Below are 24,383 nucleotides of genomic sequence, written 5' to 3'. Positions count from 1 at the left end.
GCGGCCTGGCCCCTGCAAGGCCCGACCCGGCCCCGACAAGGCCAGGCTCGGCCCGGCCGGTGAGGCCCCGCCGGCTCCGGTGGTTGCGGGGGGAACGCGCGGGCCTTCCGGCCGCCCCGGAGCGTCACGGGAAGGGGGCGGTGCGTCCCCGGCGCTCGGTTCGAAGCGGGTCGGCGGCGGCGGTGCGGGATGGAGAGCCCCGGGGGCGGCCGGTTCCCGTTCCCCTACACGCCCTACCTCATCCAGGAGCGGTTCATGGAGGCGCTGTACGGCGCGCTGGAGGCCGGCCGCGTCGGGATCTTCGAGAGCCCCACGGGCACGGTGAGGCCGGCGCGGCGGGAGGGCGGGGAGGCGCCGGGCGGGAGGAGGCCGCTGTGTGGGGAGGGAGGGTGGGGAAGGGGACCAGGCCTCGGCCCGGGGCTGGTGGGTGTCACCAGGCTGGTGGGTGGCCCCCGTGGAGGGGCAATGGTCACAAGCTGGAACGTGGGAAGTTCCACTCAAATATGAGGAGGAACTTCTTTATGGTGAGGGTGACAGAGCCCTGGAATAGGCTGCCCGGGGAGGGTGTGGAGTCTCCTCTGGAGATCTTCAAGCCCTGCCTGGATGCAGCCCTGAGTGATGAGCTCTGGGCAACCCTGCTTTAGCAGGGGGGTTGGACTAGATGATCTCTAGAGGTCCCTTCCAACCCTGTCAAATCCGTGAATCCGTGACATCTGGGGATCCTCACCTTGTCTGTTCTCTCCGTCAGGGAAAGTCACTGAGCCTCATCTGTGGAGCCCTCGCCTGGCTCCGGGACTTTGAGGAGAAGAAGCAGCAAGAGGAGGCACGACTTCTGGCACTGGAGGAGGATGAGCAGGAGGGGAAGAAGAAGCTGCCTTCAGCCGAGCTGGGACACCCCGGGAGCAAGGACGCAGCTGGGGAACCGGACTGGGTTACGGCATTTGTGCAGAAGAAGGAAGAGAGGGACATGGTGGACAGGCTGAAGGTTGGGAAATGCTCGTATGTGGAGGGTGGGAAAAATAAGGAGGTGTGAGGATCAGAAAGGCTGGTATCTGTGGTGGTGAGTGGAAAAACACGTGAGGCAAACTTTGGTGGTGGTCTTTGTCTTTCATGGGACTTTGTCTCACTTATGAGGGATGAGGCATTGCCCTGCAGGTTGCATAAGACAAGAAACTATATTACTCTGAACATAGTAACATTATAATCTAGAGGTCCCTTCCAACTCTGACAATTCCTTGATTCTGTGAATAGGCATGCACTTCAGGAGAAAGGGACTGTAGACTGACAACTGTGTTTAGAGTTAATTTTTTTTTTCTATACCCAAGTGTCCTGGTTTCAGCTGGCAAAGAGCTAATTTTCTTTCTAGTGATTGCTATGAAAGGAATGTCAGTAATGCATCTTGTTTTAATTGCTGCTAAGCTATGTTATGTTTTTCAAGGACTCTTTTCAGCTTCCAGTAGGAGCTGAGAAGGAATATAGACAGAACAACAGAATGGAATATTCTGTACCATAGATATCATGCTCAGTATATAAATGGGGGTTGGCTAGGGGAGGGATCAGTGATCACTGCTCGGGATGGTGCCAATTCACCAGACAGTGAGAATGACTTCTGTCATTATTATTATTGTTATTTTCCTTTTCCGTTAGTGTTAAACCATGACACCAGGGCATAGGAAAGTGATTATACCCAGGGTTTAGGACTAAATACCTTCCTTCACTCTCCTTTTATTTTAGGAAGAGCAAATCAGGAGAAAAAAGCGAGAAGAACGTCTTGAGAAAATTCGCCATAATGTGCAGTTAAAATATGCAGCAAAGAGAAAGGTGAGTTGTCCCACAGAGATTAGAGCTTTCTGGTTCGGTTACCTTGAGCATTGGTTATACTTGCCTATATCTGCAGCTTCACTCTGAATTTTCCAACCAGTCTGTGTGGGGAGCTCTTTGTATTAGGTTGCTTAAATTGGCCATTTGAAACTTTTGGTTAGATTTTATTTTTAAAGTACAGTTGTGGAAAGCAATTTGTGCATAGAGAATTTCCTGTGGCAGTGTTTGTGCGTGGATAGAAGAGTGTGTGTTCTGATGGCCTTCTGGCCCTCTGCTTGTGTTTTATAAGCTTTAATACTTGGATTTGTTTTTTTGGAAAGCTCTCTGTTTTAGGAGCATGTGTGAACACTCTGTACTTCTGGAATAAAACCTGTACAACTGGGATTAGATGTAAAATTATGGGAACAGAAGTCCCCCTCAAAAAAAGCCAGGTCAGGCCTTGGTTGTACTTTGCCCACCACTAGGGAGCGATTGTATTTGCTTATTTTCACAGCAAACGTGACTGTATTGTTCAGAAATGTCTCTTTACTACATGCAGAAAGTTGACAGATGTATTTTCCTGCCATTTAGATAGGCCTCATCCAGGAGCGGTTCATGGAGGCGCTGTACGGCGCGCTGGAGGCCGGCCGCGTCGGGATCTTCGAGAGCCCCACGGGCACGGTGAGGCCGGCGCGGCGGGAGGGCGGGGAGGCGCCGGGCGGGAGGAGGCCGCTGTGTGGGGAGGGAGGGTGGGGAAGGGGACCAGGCCTCGGCCCGGGGCTGGTGGGTGTCACCAGGCTGGTGGGTGGCCCCCGTGGAGGGGCAATGGTCACAAGCTGGAACGTGGGAAGTTCCACTCAAATATGAGGAGGAACTTCTTTATGGTGAGGGTGACAGAGCCCTGGAATAGGCTGCCCGGGGAGGGTGTGGAGTCTCCTCTGGAGATCTTCAAGCCCTGCCTGGATGCAGCCCTGAGTGATGAGCTCTGGGCAACCCTGCTTTAGCAGGGGGGTTGGACTAGATGATCTCTAGAGGTCCCTTCCAACCCTGTCAAATCCGTGAATCCGTGACATCTGGGGATCCTCACCTTGTCTGTTCTCTCCGTCAGGGAAAGTCACTGAGCCTCATCTGTGGAGCCCTCGCCTGGCTCCGGGACTTTGAGGAGAAGAAGCAGCAAGAGGAGGCACGACTTCTGGCACTGGAGGAGGATGAGCAGGAGGGGAAGAAGAAGCTGCCTTCAGCCGAGCTGGGACACCCCGGGAGCAAGGACGCAGCTGGGGAACCGGACTGGGTTACGGCATTTGTGCAGAAGAAGGAAGAGAGGGACATGGTGGACAGGCTGAAGGTTGGGAAATGCTCGTATGTGGAGGGTGGGAAAAATAAGGAGGTGTGAGGATCAGAAAGGCTGGTATCTGTGGTGGTGAGTGGAAAAACACGTGAGGCAAACTTTGGTGGTGGTCTTTGTCTTTCATGGGACTTTGTCTCACTTATGAGGGATGAGGCATTGCCCTGCAGGTTGCATAAGACAAGAAACTATATTACTCTGAACATAGTAACATTATAATCTAGAGGTCCCTTCCAACTCTGACAATTCCTTGATTCTGTGAATAGGCATGCACTTCAGGAGAAAGGGACTGTAGACTGACAACTGTGTTTAGAGTTAATTTTTTTTTTCTATACCCAAGTGTCCTGGTTTCAGCTGGCAAAGAGCTAATTTTCTTTCTAGTGATTGCTATGAAAGGAATGTCAGTAATGCATCTTGTTTTAATTGCTGCTAAGCTATGTTATGTTTTTCAAGGACTCTTTTCAGCTTCCAGTAGGAGCTGAGAAGGAATATAGACAGAACAACAGAATGGAATATTCTGTACCATAGATATCATGCTCAGTATATAAATGGGGGTTGGCTAGGGGAGGGATCAGTGATCACTGCTCGGGATGGTGCCAATTCACCAGACAGTGAGAATGACTTCTGTCATTATTATTATTGTTATTTTCCTTTTCCGTTAGTGTTAAACCATGACACCAGGGCATAGGAAAGTGATTATACCCAGGGTTTAGGACTAAATACCTTCCTTCACTCTCCTTTTATTTTAGGAAGAGCAAATCAGGAGAAAAAAGCGAGAAGAACGTCTTGAGAAAATTCGCCATAATGTGCAGTTAAAATATGCAGCAAAGAGAAAGGTGAGTTGTCCCACAGAGATTAGAGCTTTCTGGTTCGGTTACCTTGAGCATTGGTTATACTTGCCTATATCTGCAGCTTCACTCTGAATTTTCCAACCAGTCTGTGTGGGGAGCTCTTTGTATTAGGTTGCTTAAATTGGCCATTTGAAACTTTTGGTTAGATTTTATTTTTAAAGTACAGTTGTGGAAAGCAATTTGTGCATAGAGAATTTCCTGTGGCAGTGTTTGTGCGTGGATAGAAGAGTGTGTGTTCTGATGGCCTTCTGGCCCTCTGCTTGTGTTTTATAAGCTTTAATACTTGGATTTGTTTTTTTGGAAAGCTCTCTGTTTTAGGAGCATGTGTGAACACTCTGTACTTCTGGAATAAAACCTGTACAACTGGGATTAGATGTAAAATTATGGGAACAGAAGTCCCCCTCAAAAAAAGCCAGGTCAGGCCTTGGTTGTACTTTGCCCACCACTAGGGAGCGATTGTATTTGCTTATTTTCACAGCAAACGTGACTGTATTGTTCAGAAATGTCTCTTTACTACATGCAGAAAGTTGACAGATGTATTTTCCTGCCATTTAGATAGGTGAATGGTTTTCAGTACGCTTGACTCTAAGCGTTTTTTAACGGTATGAGTCAAACTTCCCAGAAATACCCACTTCAGGTCCCCAAACAGGCAGATTGATTAGGCTGCCAGGCTATTAGTTTCTAGTGTGCTCTATCTCAAGTGCTGTGTTATGTTTTGGTCAACTCCTGTTAAAAGGATATGGCAGAAATAACAAAGGTTCAGGGGTGAATAGCAAATACAAAACAAGCGGAACAAAGAACTTTTGTCTCTCAAAAGAAGATGAAGAGCATGTGAAATGAGAAACCTAATGAAAAGCAAGAAAGAAAATGAGAGAAATATTATAGAGATTTGTAAAAAACCAACTGCTTCATCATCTCTGTAACGCTCACTAACTTTGTTTCTTTGTAACGCTGTGGTAAAAGAATGCTCATTGAAGTTGGAAGATACTGTTTTCAGCTTGAAAAAATGAACTTTTCTTTATCAGAATGCAAAGTTAATCAGAAAAGTATTGTTCAAAAGTTTAATGGAATTTTTGTAGAGGGGTAGATCTGTGTTAGAATAAGAACCACATAACTAGATTAAAAACAGCAAGAGAAGTCTTGTGCTCTGTGTTCTAAAGCAAGTGCTGAGTTTATCCTAGCGTGGAGTGAAGTATGAACAGAGTGTTCAATTATGTTGTTATATATTTGTTTGGTTGAATTTATTTACACACAATTTTTTCTCAGACAGACATCTTTTATAGACCACTTCAAGCAACTAATACTGGAGTACATGGATATTGTCATTTCAGGATCAATTAGTTCAGTGGGCCTTTTGCACAGAAGGGTCTTTATGTTTCCTCCTTTATGTATACCTGTGTGGACAAGTCTTTGGTTGTTGATAACAGCTGCTTTCTGTGGGGCTGAACAGCTTTAGACACCCTTGGTGCATTTTGCTTGTCCTACTGGGGGTTTACCCACCAAGCCATTCCCTGAGTTATGGGTGAGGGACTGTGCTGTCTTCTGACCTGTCCATGACATAAAGTGATGCGTGTGCCACCTCTCTTTCTGCATGAGAAATAACGTGGGGATGTGTTCCTTTCAGAGATCTGAGGAGGATGAGACAAAGCGCCTTCTTCAGCTCAGCAAGGAGGTTCTCTCAGAAGGCGCTGGATTGGATGTTGTAGAACAGCTGGATCACAATGAGGAGGAGCTGATTCTTGCTGAATATGAGAGTGATGAAGAAAAGAAAGTGGTATCTGGGTAAGGACAGGGACTGAGGGGGTTCCATGCCAAAGAAGCATTTTCTGTATCATTTTTGGCTTGCCTTGACTAAAGAGATTTCACCTGTGATTGTGCAGATAGAATGGTTTGGGTTGGAAGGCACCTTAATAATCATCCAGTTCCAACCCCGCTGCCATGGGCAGGGACACTTCCCGCTAGAGCAGGTTGCTTAAAGCCCCATCCAGCCTGGCCTTGAGCACTTCCAGGGATGGGGCATCTACGACTTCCCTGGGCAACCTGTTCCTGTGCCTCACCACCCTCACAGTAAAGAATTTCTTTCTAGTATCTGATCTAAATCTCCCCTCTTCCAATTGTTGCCCCTTGTCCTGTCACTCCACTTCCTGACAGAGTCCCTGTCCGGCTTGCCTGTAGGCTCCCGTCAGATATTGGAAGGCTGCTATAAGGTCTTCCCAGAGCTTTCTCTTCTCCAGGCTGAACAACCCCAGCTCTCTCAGCCTGTCCTCACAGGGGAGGTGCTCCATCCCTCTGATCATCTTTGTGGCTCTCTGCTGGACCCATTCCAACAGGTCCATGTCCTTCCTGTGTTGAGGACTCCAAAGCTGGAGTTGACCCCACCTCCAGAGAGGGCCCACAACTTCCCTAGTATTGCCTTTGTCCCTAACATATTTGTAGAATTTTTTCATATTGTCTTTGATGTTCTTGGCTAGATTTAGTTCTGCCTGGGCTTTCGCTTGCCTGATCTTGTTCCTGACCACTCGGACCATTTCCCTGTATTTTGCCCATTCTACCCGGCCCTGGTTCCCCACTCTATAGGCCTCCTTTTTGGTCCTGAGCTTGTCCAGCAGTTCCTTATTCATCCACGCAGGCCTGCTGGCTATTTTGCCTGACTTCTTTTTTGGGATGCACCTCTCCTGAGCTTGGAGGAGGCGATCCTTGAATACCAACCAGCCCTCTTGGGCCCCTCTCCCCTCCAGTTCTTTTTCCCATGCTATCCTCCCAATCAGAGCTCTCAGGAGACCAAAGTCTGCTCTTCTGAAGTCCAGGGTAGTGAGCTTGCTGCACACCCTCCTCGCCACCCTATGAATCTTGAACTCCACCTTTTAGTGATCACTGCAGCCAAGGCTACCCTTGAATTTGACATTCCCCACCATCCCCTCCTTGTTAGGACAAGGACAAGGTCCAGCACAGCTCCTTTCCTTGTCGGCTCCTTGATCATTTGAAGCAGAAAGTTATCATCAATGCATTCCAAGAACTTTCTGGATTTCTTGTGCAAGTTCTGGAGTTTCTCCCCCATTCAAACAGTGCAAGGTAGCAGTTGTTTTGGGGATTGGTTTGGTTTTTTGAGAATATTTTATTTTGTTTTGGTTTTTATGCTTTTGTTAGACTGATCAGAGCGACCTGAAGTGCTTTTTGGGACAGTGCATCTTTCTTAAAATGTATGGCAATGTCCTGCCCTTTTCCATGCCCAGTTTCCCAAAAAATGCCTCTGGATGCCGAGTGAATGAATTGAGATCAAGTTCCTTGCATTAGAACAGCAAAATGGAACTCAGGGCATCAGAGGAAGCTATCAGTCCTGCAGATTAGTCCTGGCATCTTGATACTCTAAAGGGAGAGATGTGAAGTTTCTCAAGACCGAGCTTCACCACAAAAACCCCGTGCACACTCTTCTCTCTCATACATTTGCTTTATGCAGAAAGCCAGAAGCCATACTTCATCAGGAAAAGTCAAATACGTTTAAAATACAAATTTACTAATTAGTATCAAGACAGATCCTTCTGCCTTAAAAATTGCAAAACACTTAACTACTTCATTTATATGTAGTTTATCAAACATTAAACTGCTGTTGCCTTTGAGGAACTCTATGGCAGCTAAATGTCTCCCTGAAGCTTTTCTTTATGTAATAGCTTGAGGGTGGTAAATTATCTCTAAAGGGAAATTTTTACAAAAATAAATAAATAAGCTCACCAAAGAATAGTATATCACTGATTAGCTTATGCCTGGGGCTTAGAAGCACCAGATTTAAAAGAAAAAAAACAATTTTGAAGTTGCTAAAGACACAGCCCTACAGACATTTTTCTTTTAAAGAGCAAGGCTTGACTTGATTGTTCACACTTTCACTATTCTTCAAAAGTTGATTTTTCTTTTACCTGCTGAGTTAAGATCTGAGGCTCTTCTTGAGATGATGTAACCATCTCCCTTGAGACCTCTCTCTTGTAGTAGAGCATCGTTTGATTCTAACTTGTCAGTGATCTGCTGAAAGGGAATTATTTGAGCTTTCTCTTTTCTTAGGCTGGAAGAAGATGACGATGATTTGGAAGAGGAGCATGTGACTAAGGTGAGATAAGGAAAGTAAATAGTGCCACCTCCTAGAACAGTGTAGGAGTGAGCAGAATTATGGTTTTCTTGCACCCTTCCCAGAGTCATGCGGTACAGAGGGATTTAGGAACGAGCATCCAAGAACTGTGAAGTTTGTTGATAATAGCAACTAGTTCTGCTGTGCTCATCTCCTTCTGGACTACACTGGCTGCCTAAGCAGCTTGCTCTGCTAACACTGCTGAATTTTTGCTGTGGCTTGCTGTGAAAGCACACCTTTTTTATTACTCTCCAATGGTGAGTCCCTGCTGTTACAGGGACCTTGGAAAATTAAAGGGAAACAAATGCAAATGCATAGGAGAAAACAACGATAGGGCTGTTGGCCTCCACACTTGTAAGGTGACACTCAAACACGTGCCTTACCTTGTGTTTTTGAAGGCTTGAGCAAGACTAACCTTGTTGAGGTGCTTGGCTGCTTCCTTGCAGGATTGGTTGTAGCCGGGGGATTTTCTTCCATGTTCTTCTTATCTTCCCTTTGTTCTTCCTCATTGTAGATTTACTACTGCAGCCGCACGCACTCCCAGCTGTCCCAGTTTGTGCGGGAGGTGCAAAAAAGTCCTTTTGGCAAAGACACACGTCTGGTCTCCTTGGGATCCAGGCAGGTATGTGGCATTGTTCATGAAGGACCCAGAGTGTATGTTAACTTAAAGTGAGAGACTTTGCGAGGAGGTGTGTGGATGTGACACGCACAGGAGGCCTCCTGGGGATTGACTGAATCTCCCATTGAAAAACTAAAAGCAGTCATGAGTCGTGACACAGATCTGTGTGATGGCCATTTTTCTGTGAGCTGTGTTTTGGCCGTTGACCCTGTGATGCAAAAATCTGTTTTACCTTTTCTGATGTGGAAGGTTACGGATGTCTGAGTCACTGGGAAGGCGCTCCTCTTAGTATTATTTCTGGTAGCATTTTTTAGAAGCTGTTATGTGAGCTGTCTCAGTGCACCTTTTCTCATTTTGTTTCCTCCTTGCTAAGTCGTTATGGGTTTCGAGCATATTTGTAGCAGTTAGTATGCACAATGTCCTACCCATAGACTTTTCCGTTCCGGAATCTGGCCAGAGATTGCTTTAAAGAAATCTTTTATTTTACAGCAAAGGGTGCACGCGGGGGCACTCAGTGCTTAATGACCCCCTACCGCTTCTCTCTTTGCATGTCCAAGAGCCTGTGTGTGAATGAGGAGGTGCGACGCTTGGGGGCTCTCCAGCTCATCAATGACCGCTGCACCGAGATGCAGAAGAACAAACATGGTAGGAACGCTTCCAGCCTGGGGAAGCAATCCCTGCTAAAGCTGCTGTGAGAGTCCAGAGAGAGTGTGCTCTGCCAATCGGTTCTGGCAAGAGAGTGGCAGGAGCTTGAAAATGGCAGGTTGGAGGAGCAGAGCTAGAGATCTGCTCGTTAGTGCTTTTACTTGCTTGTCCTCCAGGCTAGGATGCCGAGAACTGTATGTGTTTTCTGAGTGCCTTAAGTTGGTCGGGACTTCCACAACAGAAGGATACCTGTCTTTGTAACTCAGTACTAGAAACGTTGGAAAATGTCACATGGCTAAATCTGACTGGCAATAGTAGTGTCCACTGTGGAGATGGAAGTGCTACTGCTGAATAATATTTAAATAGATGATAGGTCAAAAATGCGCATGACAAAGACTGCTTTGAAATCCAGGAGGTTTGGCAAAGTGGTTGTTTTAGGCTATCTGTTGCTCATAGCTTTCTTTTGATTTCTACTCTTAGAAAAGAAGAGTGATGGAGACATGGAAGGGAAGAAGAGACGTGCGAGTCGCACTGTGTGCCCGTTTTATTCCTATGAGCAAATGCAGTTTCTCCGTGATGAAGTCCTAGTGGAAGTGAAGGATATTGAGCAGTTGGTGGCTTTAGGAAGGGAGACCAAAGCCTGCCCGTATTATGGGAGTCGATACGCCATTCCTGCTGCTCAGGTGAGGTGCACACAGTTTTAGAGGAATTAATGCCAGGGGCTCTAAGAATAAACCAATTGCCTGCTCTCTCCAGTACTGTTTACTCAATATTGTGGGAGTCTGTAAACAGGTCATGTTTCTGTCAGCTGTGGTTTTGCTGGGAAAGCAAAGGAAATTGAGAATACCCATTTGAAGTTAATAGGGAGGCTGTGAGTATGTCTCAGCATTTTGAATTACTTGAAAGGCTCAATAACACTGAGACAATACTGATACATGGGTGTAATCTTAGCTCTTGTCATGGCTCTTTTTCCTTGCTTGGTTCTTTATCAGAAGATGTGTGTTCAGTGCTTCAAAGGAGATTCGGAAGGTAACCTGAGCTGATACGCAGTTGTAGTGTAATCATGTCTCTTTAGCTTGCATCCCAGTGCCCCTCTCAAGCATGTGCTTCTGTCTCTCTTCCTACCTTTTCCATAATAAGTAACTTGACCAAATTCTGTGAGACCATCTGATATGGGCCTTTAATGACTGGCTGGGGAGCGCCCAAAGTTTGTAAGGGTGAGAGCTAGAATCAGGGCAGTGTGTGCTTCTCCTGTAGCTGGTGGTGCTGCCCTATCAGATGCTCTTGCATGAGCCTACCAGGAGCGCTGCTGGGATCAAGCTGAAGGACCAGGTGGTAATCATTGACGAGGCCCACAACCTCATAGACACCATCACCTGTATCCATAGTGCGGAGGTCAGTGGCTCTCAGGTGAGTCAGAGCCTGGCCCCTTAATCGTGAGTGAGCTCTGCATCCAGCAGAGCACCCTTTCGTGATGCCTTCATAATAACAGCCTCTTCTTTTTTCCATTTGTGTAGCTGTGCTGTGCCCACTCCCAGCTGCTGCAGTACATGGAGCGGTACAGGTGAGGCTCTCGGAGGAAAATGGCACAGCAGTGGCAGGCAGCGTGGATGCCGTGGCTTATGTCATGTCTGTGAGGTCTTTTTTTGCTTTTCCCCGGTGGGAAGTTATTTGCATTAATACTTCTGCAGATGAAAAGCCACTTGCTTCATTATCTCTGTCTAGAATCTGTCTAAGTTGGACTCCTGGGGCTGGTGTTAAGCAGTGAGAAGGGGTATACCCTGAGGATTCTGGCTTTCCCTTATACTCTCAGTTCTTTTCCCGCTATCTCCCCGCTTTGTGATTGCAGAGTTTCAAAAGATTCAGTCTTTCGTGTCCGTCCTGGACCTTAGCCTTTCATGTGCTGAGTGGCATTATGGCAGAGGCAGTAAGCTCTGAGGAGGAGGAAGCTGTATGTGGTTTTTGGCTCTGGCCAGATCTTGCATCTTGTCATCCCTGCAGTGATTCATTATTGTGCTCAATGCTAATAGCTTTGAATTTGTGGAGCATTATTGCATCAGGGACTTGAGACGTCACTCCCATTGTAATAAACAAAGGGTAATTAATGTGTGAGGAGAAAGGCGATGGTAGGAACAGTGTGGGGTTCATGGGTGAGTGCTCTGGAGTGACCTTGGGCAGGATATCCAGGGGTCTACGTCCTGTCATAATTAGGGAGAAGTCATGCTTGGTTCTTGTCTCCTCAAAATGAAGGGGAATTCAGGTGCTTGTGTCTGCAGCTCAGCTGCTTGAGTTAGTCCCTGAAGATGTTTTGGGGCTTAATACCTGTCTCATTTTCCCTAGGAAACGTTTGAAGGCAAAGAACTTGATGTACATTAAGCAGATCCTGTATTTGCTGGAGCGGTTTGTGGCCGTGCTGGGAGGTAAGTAAACCTCTTCTATCTTCAGGGATGCTGATAGACTCTGAGCTACTTGGTGCCTCCTCAGGGCACTGTAAAGACTATGGGGAAGTGTTGCTCATGTATAGGTTCAGATGCCATAATTCTATTTCTCAGGCTGTTTTGTAATGTGGGGATGTTGACTGGTGTCTGCCTGAACCCCTCTCTTTGTTTCATTAGCTGAGGAGCAGCAGATGTTGTCATAAGTTGGTAGAGGTAGTTTCCTTCTCTTTCTGCGTGGTTTTCGGATCTGATTTGAGTGGGGAGGAGGTAGGATGCTAAGCGAGGAATACAGCAGATGCGTATCTCTTTTCTCAAGTCACAGGCGACAGGACAAGAGGAAATGGCCTCAAGTTGCGCCAGGGGAGGTTCAGGCTGGATATTAGGAAAAATTTTTTCACTGAAAGGGTTCTCAGCCATTGGAATGGGCTGCCCAGGGAGGTGGTTGAGGCACCATCCCTGGAGGTGTTCAAAAGACAGGTTGATGTAGTGCTGGGAGGTATGGTTTAGTGATGGTGATGCTCCTTGTTTGTTGTGTGGGTGTCTATTTTTGTCAGTTAGGTTGACGGTTGGACAAGATGATCTTTAAGGTCCCTTCCAACCTAGAAGATTCTGTGATTCTGTGTGACAGTGATCAGGACAGAAAAACAGCTGCACAGAATAAATCTCCTGGGTCATCTGGTAGCAATGCCTCTACTGGTGTCAGGCATGCCTCTGCAGAATGAATCTTTCCTGAGTGGTGCTTTTCCTTTGTGAGAAAATACTATTTTGCTGTGACTTTTAAATCCACCAGAATTCTCCAGACTCCTTTCCTCTAACGATCTGTTTGCGAGACCTCGGTGTGTCTTGAGAAGAGCCTGTCATAAGTTCCTAAAGAACTTTCTCCTTGCCCAGGGGAAATGCAGCTTTTTGGGGCAGAGGCCTGGTGGTGCTCTCTGCCTTTTTCTCAGATGTTTACTTCTCTCCCTCCTCTGCTCCTGCCGCTCCTCCCCACACTCAGTGAAGTGCTTTCATTAGGAAAAGCAGCCTGTGCACAGCTTCACGATTGAGGCTGCGGAAGCGGGATGTGAGGTGGGTGTTAAACACCAGGACATAAAACGCAGTGAGTGGCAGCAATTAATCCTGTTCTGGCTGTCGGGGTCTGGGCTGTGAAGCTGTCCTCAGGTTTTTTTCCCCTTCCTCCCAGCTCCCTGCCACTGCTGCGTTGAGGAGGGTGAGGGATGCACTGCAGTCCCCGGCACGATGACTGCGGAGTGTGTGAGCATTGGTATGCACCCTCCCTACCTGCTGCCTCCTGCTAGGGAAGGAATGTAGGTGGTGTTTCTTAGGATGCAGCAGCAGCACGCTTGTCCTACAACGTGGGGCTACACTACAGGGGAAGTTAAAACCGAGCAGGAGCAGATGTTTTGTCTGTATAGCTCCATTTTGCAGATGTATAGTTATTTCTTGGGTTTTGTCCTGGTGCAGTGTCCCTTTCAGCTCCGTCCTTTGCTTAATTTTAAGACAGACCCATTGTAAGCCTTTCTTGAATCTGTTTCATCTTTTGCAGGTAACGTGAACCAAAATCCTAACTGTCAGGCAGTTTCCCAAACAGGTAAGGCTGGAGTGAAGACCTGGGGTATGCAGTCATCAGTCAGGGACATGGGGGTGGGCAGTAAGGAGCTGCAGGCCCAGCAGCTAATAATTTTTTTTTTCCTGCTTTCCCCCCTTTTCTTTCAGGGACAGTGCTAAAATCAATCAATGACTTCCTGTTTCAGAGCCAGATTGACAATATCAACCTCTTCAAGGTAATGCAAGTGTTGTCATCTGCCAGAGCACAGGTAGTAGGGACTTGCTCAAGGTTATCAGGAGCGTGTGTGACAGCTGGAAGTAGGGACAAGGCCCATGTGGCAGAATCTGCTTTCTAGCAGGTTCTCCTCACCTCCCCAGTGTATAGATCTCTTCTGCTGCTGTATGGATAACTCGTGTGTTAGAGCTGGGTAGGTGGTCTTGAGGTAGAGGAAAGCAAGCAATTAAACATGTACAAGTGCAGAGGCTGTCTGTAGGCAAAGCTAAACTGGAAGGGTTGAGGATGAAGAAACTAGACTACTCCAGTAACCAAATCCATCCCTCCAACCTCCAAACACAGCACCTTAACACTGTGTGTTTCCACTCTGGAAGCAATGCCTTTGTAATAAGCTGTTGTCTGGGAGGCAACACTCACAAAAAACTGTCCACCTCTCCCTGAAAGCACAGCAGGAACACCAGCTGGGCAGAGATTGAGGGCAGCAGGATGGGAGAAGGGATGCTGAATGCCAGTTGATTTTTTCTGTCTTCCTCCAACAGGTTCAGCGTTACTGTGAGAAGAGCCTCATCAGTAGAAAGGTACTGCCCCTGGGGATTTATGGTCAAACAACGTTCAAATACTGTTCCACACATTGAGTTTGAAGTGGAAGATGCAGCAGCTGGGAGTGGGGGCCTGTCTTCTCCACCTTGCTCAGCTCTGCAAAAAAAATGGTTCCTGCAAAAAGCACTGTACGGGCAGGTTACCTTTTGCTTGTGCAGCAAAGAAACATACAACGTGGTGTACCACAGTATTCCACTAGGTGCTAATTCTGTGCTCCTTGGCCTCAAACTGGCCACCCTGGTAGGCTGTGCTGTGCTGTGCTGGGGGAACAAGCATCAGGGTCTTGTTTTTTGTTTTGATTCAATGAGTGAAGGAAAGTAATGGGAGCTCTGGGCTGATAGCTTGGGAATTGGGCTGGTTTGCAAACATTTACCAAGGAACTTTAGCTGTGGCAGGCCAGCAAACTTGTTTTTATCTTGTCTGATTTTGCTCTTGGTAGCCTTAATCTTACTGGTTTTTGCTTGGCAGCTTTTTGGGTTTGTGGAGCGCTATGGAGGCCCTGCCACAGCTGTGAAGACCAACAAGGAGAACCAGAAGTTGGCTGGCTTGCAGAACTTTCTTCTGACCCTCCAGCAGGGATCTGATAAAGATGGTGAGTTCAGACATCTTCCACTTGGGCATTTGTGGACAAAGTGAGGATGTGGATTTCCTCATCTCTCTGCATGAGGAAAGGGGGGAGGCAGATTTGAAGAATGAGACACTGCAGAAGCTGTCCTGCACAGGTGGTTTTAATATATATATCTGACTACATGACCTAGGCAACTATACATATAAGATCTCCTGAGGTCCTTTCCAAGCTGAACGATGTTGTGATTCTGTGTTTACATGGCACATGCTCCAGCTTTGCACTGCTGTGACCTGCTGGCTCTGGAACCTGAGCTACCAGAGGTAGCTCTGTTTAGTGGTGCCAGCTACAAAAGCCAGAAAGCCAGATCTGTCTTTCTGTCTTTCTTTCTGTCTTTTTTCCCCTAACAATGAGACAGAATTTGGGTTCTCTCCTTTATTGGGTCTTTGTTCTCTGCCTGCATATGTAGACCAGGTATCATGTTCCTGTAGAAAGGACCCACCTGTATTTTGTGTTTAGTCCTTGTCTTCAGAAATGTGCCCTAAGTTGCTTGCTTCTCCTTTTCTTTTTGGGCCAGCAGGTACCCCCCAGAGCCCTCCTGTGGAGCCTGAGAGCGACCAGCTCCGAACTGCCTCTCCACTGATGCAGATTGAAGGGTTTCTCTCAGCCCTCACAAATGCAAACCAAGATGGCCGAGTCATTCTCAACAGACAAGGTACTTGAAGGGGTGAGCTGGGCAGAGAGGGTGGCACGAGTGGTAAGCAGGGGGCTTTGCTGGCAGTGAGGGGGAGACCTGCTAGAGTGCCCAGGGCAGGAGGGAGAATCTCTTTATATCCCTGAATCTGCATCACAGCTGGTTCCTGATGTTGTCTCTCTCCTTTTCCCAGGCACAGTTGGTCAGAGCAGCCTCAAATTCCTCTTGCTGAATCCAGCTGTCCACTTTGCCAAGGTGGTGGAAGAGTGCCGTGCTGTCATCATTGCTGGGGGCACCATGCAGCCGGTGAGGGAATGAGGATGCTATGCTGCTGAGCTCTGGGGAGGTCTCTGGTGCTATCTGCAAGCAGGCATGGAAAGATAGCAGCTTGGCCCCACTGGGGTGTGCTCTTCTCACTTCCCATGGCGTGTTTGGGAAAAGGCCTTTCCTACCTACCCTGTCCTCTCCCCGGTACAGTTTCCCTGCATGAGGTGTCCCACTGCCTGTTTATACAAAAAGGTGTGGGCGTAAGGGCAGGATTGCCCTTGTTGGCCTTTCTCATCCTCAAGACAATACAGGCTGAGGCTGAGCTTATGGTAGATTGGAACCAGCATGGATGGCAGTCAGAGGGTCTTGTAAAACCATCTTACCTTCTAAAGGGACAGGGATCCCACAGCGACTATCCCGTAGGGGATCTGTCAGAAAAGTCAAGGCTTCAGTACGGTGGCAGGCAGCTTATCATGCTTCTCCCGTTGCTTTAGTGCCTGAGACAATGTGTTGGGTTTGTACAGATGCAGGGGGGTCTGTCAGATATCCCAGTTAGTTACATTTATCCTGTTCCTGGACGTGGATGTCCTGAAATTTCCTCTTTGCCCTTCTGGTGACAAGGGAGGGGAGGAGGGTGTGAAGTGCAAGACCTCCTTTTTGGAAGGCCACCATGCCAACTTAGCCCTTCGGACTGCAGCTCAGAGAGAGGGTGTGGTTGCCATCCAAGCTGTGGTCTGTGCAGCATGTCGGGGTCCTAGTGGTGGACGTTTGGGCCTGGGGAAGTCTGAAACTGGGGCGTGCTGGGCCAAGAGAGGCTGAGTGCTTGCAGACTGGAGACCTGCCCTGTGCAGCGGGACCGTGGGTGCTGAAAGGGGAACCCTCCCATCTGTCACGCCTGTCCTGGTGGGTGCCATGTGGGGCCACTGAGGGTTGGGTGATCTCTCCACGCCATGGCCAAGCCTGTGAGATGTACGCCGGCCCTTTCTCCTTCTGCGTGTCCTGAACTCCAGCGTGCCTCCCAGTCCTGGCCTGTGTGCTTGGCCTTCCCAGGTCCTTGATCTTCCCATCACTGAGGAAGCCCATCTCCCCCAGGCCAGCAGCCCACCAGATGGGGCTGGCCAGCTCTCCCTCGACACTGGTGCTCGAGGAGCAGTGCTGGTGTTGCTGATGAAGTGTCTTTTGGCTTGTGTGGTTCGTAGGTGGCTGATTTCCGAGAGCAGCTGCTGTCCTGTGCTGGCGTGGACCCTGCACGTGTCGTGGAGTTCTCTTGTGGTGAGTGTGCCGGGGTGGCAGGGAGGGGGTCATAAACCTGTCTCTGTGGCACCCGAATTTCACAGTTTGCCTTTGGTGCTGTTTTATCAGCACTCTCAAGCAAGGTGGCATCTTTCCTGGCAGCAAAGGGGTGCTAGGTCCCTTCCACTCTGCGCTTCCCCAGCATCAGCAGGCAGTGTGTGCTGTGCCTTCTTCCCAGGGGCTCGGGGGTGGAAGGCAGAGCAGCTGGGTGACTTTGGCAAAAGTGTGCTCCTCTGCACGTAGGTAAAGCTGTTCAGCTCACGAGGTTTGTGCCCACAGCAGTGATGCTGGCTCTCACTACTTGTTTTTGTCTCCAGGACATGTGATTCCTCCGGAAAACATTCTACCCATTATCCTCTGCAGTGGTCCTTCCAACCAGCAGCTGGAGTTCACCTACCAGACCAGAGACCTGCCCCAGATGGTCAGTCTTTCCTTTCTTCCCTTCCTTGCTATCTTTTTCTTGCTTCACGTGCTTATGTCTCACAGGACGGCGTGCTCTCTGTTTGAAAGGTGGGCTGATCAAAAGCCACGGTGAGGGAAGTCCATGGGATTTGGGGCAGGTGTGTTGCCAAGTAATGGGGAAAGAGCAGCAGCAAAAAGGGTTTTGAGCTGCCTTCTCAGAGGTGGCTATTGGAGGTGAGGAGTACTAGCAGCTCCTGTTTTGGCTGTACAGAGATCTGGCGTTTGTGTGCTGAACAGCAGAAGGAGGTTTCTGACTCTGCTTCACAGTTTGAAGGGCTCAGTGACAGTGGAGCGTGGCCAGCCCTGTGGAGTGCAGCCCAAACCACGGGGATGGCAGCAGATGTTTCTGCACTTCTTCCTTTGGTGGGCCAGTAAGCACCCAAGGCCAGACACTAGATGTGCTCTGCCCCTGCTTAGTGTTCACCAGATGTGCTAGCTAGCTCTCCACATCTGTTCTAGTGTGACAGGTCCCACCCACTGGGACAACGGACATAAACATGTCCTGAATGAACACGTCTAAGTGTTCCCAGGTGGCCAAGAAGGCCAACAGCATCCTGGCCTGTATCAGGAATACTGTGGCCAGCAGGAGCAGGGCAGTGATGGTGCCTCTGTACTTGGCACTGGAGAGGCCTCACCTCAAATACTGTGTTCATTTCTTGGCCCTTCACTACAGGAAGGACATCAAGCTGCTGGAGCATGTCCAGAGGAGAGCCACCAAGCTGGTGAGGGGTCTGGAGAACAAGTCATACGAGGAGAGGCTGAGGGAACTGGGCATGTTCAGTTTGGAGAAGAGGAGGCTGAGGGGAGACCTCATTGCCCTCTACAACTACCTGAAAGGAGGGTGTAGAGAGGTGGCTGTTGGCCTCTTCTCCCATGTGAATAATGACAAGACCAGAGGAAATGGTCTGCAGTTGTGGCAGGGGAGGTTTAGATTAGATATTAGGAAGAATTACTTTCCTGAGAGGGTGGTCAGGCACTGGAACAGCCTGCCCAGGGAGGTGGTGGAGTCACTGTCCCTGGAGGTATTTAAGAAACGTGTAGACATGGCTCTTCAGGGCATGCTCTAGTGCCCAAGATTGCTGGTTTGTGTCTGTCTGTGGGGGTGTGTGGTGTAGGTGAGTGTTGGTGATTGGTTTTTGTTTGTTTAGTTGGTTGTTTTTTTTTGTGATTGGACTCAATGATCTCAAAGGTCCCTTCCAACCATGAATATTCTGTGATTCTGTGAATGACCATTGCTCCACAGCAGTAACAAAAACCCTGGATTAGGAGGAGAGGCCAAATAACGAAGAGCTTTTTTTAGTGATTCCCAGCTCCTCTAGAGAGCCATCTTCCACCAGGTCTGTTTCCCACGTTTTTCCTCCTTTAAGGCACGTCACAGGATCCTGGGGTTGTGTGCAGAACTGGGGCAGCATTAGCTGGAGCTCCTGCCAGCCTAAATATGCTCATCTCTTCTGCAGATGGACGAGACGGGTCGAATCCTTTGCAACCTGTGCAACGTGGTCCCAGGGGGTGTGGTGTGCTTCTTCCCCTCCTACGAATACGAGAAGCAGGTGTATGCACACTGGGAGAAGACGGGGTTGCTCACCCGCCTGGCAACTAAGAAGAAGGTAAGTCCAGCCAGGGGCAGTTGCTACTTTAAATGGAGGCTTCAAAAATCAAGCAATTATCTGTACGTTACAGGCCTGTCTCTGAGTTGTTCTCCGACTCCGCACGGCAGAGCAGAGAGGATGTTTATCTAGCCAATCCCTCCAGTAATGAATAAATGATACTTCCCAGGCGGCTGATCGCTGAGCTGGGATCTAAATGAGATTAAATGCAGCTATAGATTCTTTAAGTGTACAGTCTGTGGAGTGGCTATGGAGGGGGGAGAGAAAATCCTCGCTTTCCTTAACCAGCAAGTTTGCTTCTGTGTGGCTGGGGGGCTCTTCAGGTGGAGCTTTTACAGGGAATTTGTTTTTCCCAGGCTCAGCTATGTGGCATAGAATCATAGAATGGTTTGGGTTGGAAAGAAGGTTAAAGATCATGAGTTCCAACCCCCGTGCTGTGGGCAGGGACACCTCCCACCAGAGCAGGTTGCTCAAAGCAATAAAAGTGGAGAATTGAAAGGCTAGCAGTGGTGACTTCTTGAAGGAGTGATGAGAAACGTTGAATGGGGAGATGACTGCAAATATTAAATCTTTGCTATGACTCTCACACAGATGTGAAGGTTGGGTGTGGAGGGTCAGGCAGTCCGACTGTCTCAGGCTGTGGGCAGGTGTCCTGGATTGTTCACCAGGGAGGAAGAACTACATATACTCTGGCTGTGACTTTTGTTTACTAAAAACTAAATGACTTATCATGTGGATTAGGAGAGTGCAGACCCAGAGCCTTGGTGCAGGCATTCTGGCAGGTGGATCTACCTGTAGGTTTTTGTGGTGGAAGCACTCTGTCTCAGCTTCTCCGTGTGTTTGTACAGCTATCACTCACAGTGCCTTTCAGGTGTGTTCTCTCAGGGTCCCAAGGGTCTGCCTGGTGCCTGGGAGGCTTTGTGCCCCAGTCACACAGCTTGCTCTACCTTTCAACTCAGATTTGTTCTCGTTTGGCCTTTGCAGTCTCCAGCAAATTGGATACGCGTTAGCAAAAGCCATTTGGTGGAAGTGCAGCAGGTGTGACTTTCAGCTGCCCACGCACAGGATCATATCATAGCAGAGGAAGGTTAAAGTCTTTCCTGAGGTGGCTGTGGTGAGATCACACTGAGATTATATATAAAATTACACAGGGAAAATTAATTTAAATCAGAGGCTTAAATAGCTGCTCTTTAGTAAGTTAAATAGTTTTGGCTTATATTTGTAATTGCCAGTTATTTTTCTACTGAACGACTGATTCTGTCTGTTAAAATTTGATAGCAGTTCTTGCTAACCAAGAGAAAACACATCCTGTAGTTTTTTACTGTCACAGAAAAGACAGATATTGCAGCTCTTGTTTACTAGGCAAACAACTTATGATTTAGGCCAACGTGCAGCATCTATCAAAATGTTGCTTAATTAACTGCTGGGGCTTTCAGTAACTATAATTAGGCATGTTAGAATAACATAAAGAAATATTACTTTTTGTATGCTTTGCATAAAAAACTACTTTATTCGTTGGGCAAGGGAGCTACTACTTGGAATTAATTGGTGATTTGAATTGGTTGGTCCTGTCACTGTCCTCCAAGATCTTGTAGCTGGAGTGTCCCCTCACCCTGCAGGATCTTTATTTGTAGGTGGAAGAGGTGCACGTTTCTTTCCTGCCTTTCAGCTCTCGGGGGACTTTTAACTTCTTGCAGAATTAGACGAGTCTGCCAAAGCTGAAAGGGAAGATTGGAGCAGCTGCTGCTCCCTTCAGAGCCCAGCTGAAAAGTGCTGTAGGGAGTGTGCAGTGCTTTTCCAGGGCGGAGGGGAAAGGTGCTGGTTAAATTGGTTTATTTCAGGCAATTTGCCCTTCCCTGATCTTCGTTTCGTGCGCTGTCTAATGGCATGGGAGTAAAATGATTTGCTTTGCTTTAAACTGTTTGCTTCCTGTTGCTGCAACTGATGTGCTGCCTGTGATAGATCTTTCAGGAGCCGAAGAAAGCCAACCAGGTGGAGCAGGTGCTGGTGGAATACACCAAGTGCATAAAGGTAAGCTGAGGGGGCAGGCTGGTGGCAGTGTGGCACCCCAGCTGCGGGTGGGAGCGCTGCTGGAGAGGGCAATGCAGCTTTTAACAAGGCGAGAGGGCTCCAGCCCGGGTGAGGGAGTGTTTCTGCAGCACAGAGGTCTTCCCTACACTGGTGGATGAGAAGCTGGACATGAGCAGGCAGTGTGCAGCTGCAGCCCAGAAGGCCAATTGCATCCTGGGCTGCATCAAAAGATGCATTGCCAGCAGGTCCAGAGAGGTGATTCTGCCATTTTACTCTGCTCTGGTGAGACCTCACCTGGAGTATTGTGTGCAGGTCTGGAGCCCTCAATATAAGAAGGACATGGACCTGATGGAGAGGGTCCGGAGGAGGGCCACAAGGATGATCTGGGGGATGGAGCACCTCTGCTACGAGGACAGGCTGAGGGAGCTGGGGTTGTTCAGCCTGGAGAAGAGGCGGCTCCGGGGAGACCTAATTGCAGCCTTCCAGTACCTGAAGGGAGCCCAGAGGAAGGCTGGGGAGAGCCTGTTTAGAAAGGCCTGCAGTGACAGGACAAGGGGCAATGGCTTCAAGCTGGAGGGGAACACATTTAGACTGGACATTAGGAGAGGGTTCTTCACTGTGAGGGTGGTGGAGCACTGGAACAGGTTGCCCAGGGAGGTGGTTGAGGCCCCTTCCCTGGAGATATTCAAGGAGAGGCTCGACGAGGCCCTGGGCAACCTGGTCTAGTTGGGGGTGTTCCTGCTGACTGCGGGGGGGTCGGACTAGATGACCTTTGGAGGTCCCTTCTGGCCTGGGCAATTCTATGATTCTATGGTTTAAGCTGGTGGTCCCTCTCCTGCAGCGCTGCAGCCAGGCAGGAGGACAGATGACGGGGGCCCTGCTGCTTTCTGTCGTTGGAGGCAAAATGAGCGAAGGGATCAACTTCTCTGATGACCTGGGAAGGTGAGGCAACTAACTGCCCTGTGGAAGGTGAGCGCTGGGCTTGGTGGTGCGGTGACTCCAGGCACGATAGACACGTCAGTACTTGTGTAGATAGAAAATCCTGGGGAGCACGTGGGTTGGGCTGATGCTTAAACCAAGGGGAGCAAGGCTGCTGGGCAGTGCTGTAGGTGTGAGTAATGCAGTTGGGCTCACTGTGCCAGATAATCCCTTCTTCTGGCACCCGGAATCCCTCTGCAGCTCTCCGGTCAGAACGTGCTTGTCAGACCGCTCTGCTTTATTGCCGCCTTTGGTTTTCAGGGCTGGCTCTCTTTCAGGGGTGCAGTGACCTCTAATTTATCAGCCTGTTGGCAAAGCGCTCCAGGATGAGACATTAAGAATAATGCAGTCCTCCCTTGCCCCTTGCAGGTGTGTGATTATGGTGGGAATGCCTTACCCCAACATTAAATCTCCAGAGCTCCAGGAAAAAATGACTTGGCTTGACAAAACAATGGTAACAGAGACACTTACACCTCTGCCTCTTTCACTTTTTAGTATTGACTTTCCTCCCAGCACACAAGCCCCAGGGCTGCCTTCTTTTCAGACATTGGAATGGGCTGCCCAGAGAGGTGGTTGAGGCACCATCCCTGGAGGTGTTCAAAAGACGGGTTGATGTAGTGCTGGGAGGTCTGGGTTAGTGATGATGCTCCTTGTTTGTTGTGTGGGTGTCTATTTTTGTCAGTTAGGTTGACGGGTGGACAAGATGATCTCTAACCTAACCCTTCTAACCTAGAAGATTCTGTGATTCAAAGATATTTTTTTTTTCTTTTGAGCTTGCCCTTGTTTCCCAGAGTGCGTGGTACCGAGAGCACAGCCTTCTCCATGCTGCACGTGTACAGGTGCAGGGACAGGGAAGAAGCTCAGTGAAGGGAAACACCCCTGGGGTTTGCTGGAAACTCTGAGTTCCAAGGGGAGCAAGGTCTCTTCACCCCAGAGGAGGTGGCAGGGTGGTGGGGTCACTTCTCCTCTTGGCTCCCTTGTTCTTTCTCACTGCCCACTGGCGATGCTGCTCCTGGGCAGCTGGGGACAAGTTTTCTACCTTCAAGGGGGCCTTGGGCTGGCTCTTTGTGAATGGTCAACATAGTTTTCTGACTGCAGCCTTTCTTCTGTCCCTCCTTACTCTCAGCTTGGGATCTGCTTGGCCACCCACTCATTCTGCAGGGGTAAAAGCATTTGCCTCACTTTGTTATTAAGACTCTCTGGTTTGATTTACCTCATGCTCAGTCTTACCTACTTCTCTTTTCCAGCCCAGAGCTGCTGGCCAGGCACCTAGCAGAGTGCTGATTGAAAACCTGTGCATGAAGGCAGTAAACCAGTCGATAGGTAATTCATCCTTCCTAGGACAGGCTGGGGGACACGGAAATGCGACTGCACTGAAATAGGAGGGTGGGAAAAAGGACACATTACCAATCAGTCTAAGTACAGATAATGGGAACACGACCTTCCTTGCCTGAGAACAAACACTTGAGTGGGCCATTTTAATGTGGTTGTACACTCTGTACAGGCAGAGCCATTCGCCATCAGAAGGACTTTGCAAGCATCCTGCTCCTGGACCACAGGTACGCACGCCCTGCCATCTTTAACAAACTGCCACAGTGGATCAGGGAGAGAACCCAGGTGAAACCTGCCTTTGGATCAGCCTTTGCAGAGTTAAGGAAGGTCAGAACTTTTCTTTTATGTACTGCTACCAGAACGGTTTCCTACTGTACTCACCTGTGCTTTTCTCAAACCATCACTTTAGAGTTAAGGCCAGAGGCAAACTGTCTGGTTTTGTGTGTTCCTAGTTCCATCGAGGGAAGTCGGATGCTTTGTGATGTGGACCAGAGGACAGGCTGGAGGTCAGCTCTGTGAGCTACACCTCTGAAGAACTCCTGAAGCAACACAAAGTCCTGCTTTTCTCTACCAAGGAGTTCGTGAATCTCCACCTTCTGCCTCCTTTGTGGATGTTTGCTGTCCTTTGTGGATGTTTGCTGTTCAGTATCTGAGCGCTACGATGGTGAGACAGCCTTCAGCACCAAAACCAGGAGGCAAACTGGTTGTAGGTCTGAGGTGAGGTAGTAGCAGTAGGCTCCCATTTGTTTACAGCTGTTAAGGTTTTATTTAAATTGAATAAATATATTCAACACTAAAGACTTAAGTATGGGCAGTATAATTATTTTGACTAAACAAATCTGCCTTTTCCCGTCCATGACCGAGTGCAGGGGGCTTGATGACCAATGACACCGTGGAGCTTTTCACAAGAAGTGTAAAGTATCAAGCTATTGGTTTGTGTTGTGTTGGAATTCCAG

The 24,383-nt window shown here is 48.6% G+C and overlaps 1 protein-coding gene across 7 annotated transcripts; it reads left to right on the top strand.

Annotated features, from left to right (window-relative positions):
• Nucleotides 1–24,332, top strand: DDX11 (DEAD/H (Asp-Glu-Ala-Asp/His) box helicase 11). Of its 7 annotated transcripts, XM_014937372.1 has the most exons (26): nucleotides 2,405–2,481; nucleotides 2,909–3,145; nucleotides 3,895–3,981; nucleotides 5,621–5,778; nucleotides 8,050–8,095; nucleotides 8,628–8,735; nucleotides 9,290–9,377; nucleotides 9,858–10,060; nucleotides 10,635–10,787; nucleotides 10,895–10,941; nucleotides 11,718–11,797; nucleotides 13,362–13,406; nucleotides 13,532–13,599; nucleotides 14,138–14,176; nucleotides 14,667–14,790; nucleotides 15,341–15,478; nucleotides 15,651–15,763; nucleotides 16,924–16,996; nucleotides 17,335–17,438; nucleotides 18,937–19,086; nucleotides 21,049–21,117; nucleotides 21,959–22,059; nucleotides 22,465–22,549; nucleotides 23,343–23,418; nucleotides 23,600–23,754; nucleotides 23,880–24,332. In XM_014937372.1, exons 1-26 carry the CDS (start codon nucleotides 2,416–2,418, stop codon nucleotides 23,907–23,909), a joined length of 2,643 nt encoding a protein of 880 aa, XP_014792858.1. In that variant the 5' UTR covers nucleotides 2,405–2,415; the 3' UTR covers nucleotides 23,910–24,332. The 7 variants fall into 7 exon arrangements, 6 of the variants coding, with proteins under 6 accessions (XP_014792860.1, XP_014792858.1, XP_014792857.1 ...); XM_014937374.1 differs by lacking the exons at nucleotides 2,405–2,481; nucleotides 2,909–3,145; nucleotides 3,895–3,981 and adding exons at nucleotides 1–321; nucleotides 749–985; nucleotides 1,735–1,821 and having other exon boundaries at nucleotides 23,600–24,332; XR_001411419.1 differs by lacking the exon at nucleotides 23,880–24,332 and having other exon boundaries at nucleotides 22,465–23,258; nucleotides 23,600–23,648.
• The last annotated feature ends 51 nt before the right edge of the window (nucleotides 24,333–24,383 follow it).

The sequence above is a fragment of the Calidris pugnax genome, unplaced genomic scaffold, assembly GCF_001431845.1.
Source record: "Calidris pugnax isolate Ruff unplaced genomic scaffold, ASM143184v1 scaffold1, whole genome shotgun sequence".
In the NCBI taxonomy this organism is placed as follows: Eukaryota; Metazoa; Chordata; class Aves; order Charadriiformes; family Scolopacidae; genus Calidris; species Calidris pugnax.
The sequence above is the reverse complement of the archived record's forward strand: the minus strand, read 5'-3'. Positions and strand labels throughout refer to the sequence as shown.

Bases quoted from the DNA above. Each gene is read 5' to 3' on its own strand.
- DDX11 (XM_014937374.1), top strand. From the start codon at position 190: ATGGAGAGCCCCGGGGGCGGCCGGTTCCCGTTCCCCTACACGCCCTAC. The intron at 8,736-9,289 runs GTATGTGGCATT...TGCATGTCCAAG, and splicing joins TCTCCTTGGGATCCAGGCAG to AGCCTGTGTGTGAATGAGGA. The intron at 17,439-18,936 runs GTCAGTCTTTCC...TCTCTTCTGCAG, and splicing joins CCAGAGACCTGCCCCAGATG to ATGGACGAGACGGGTCGAAT.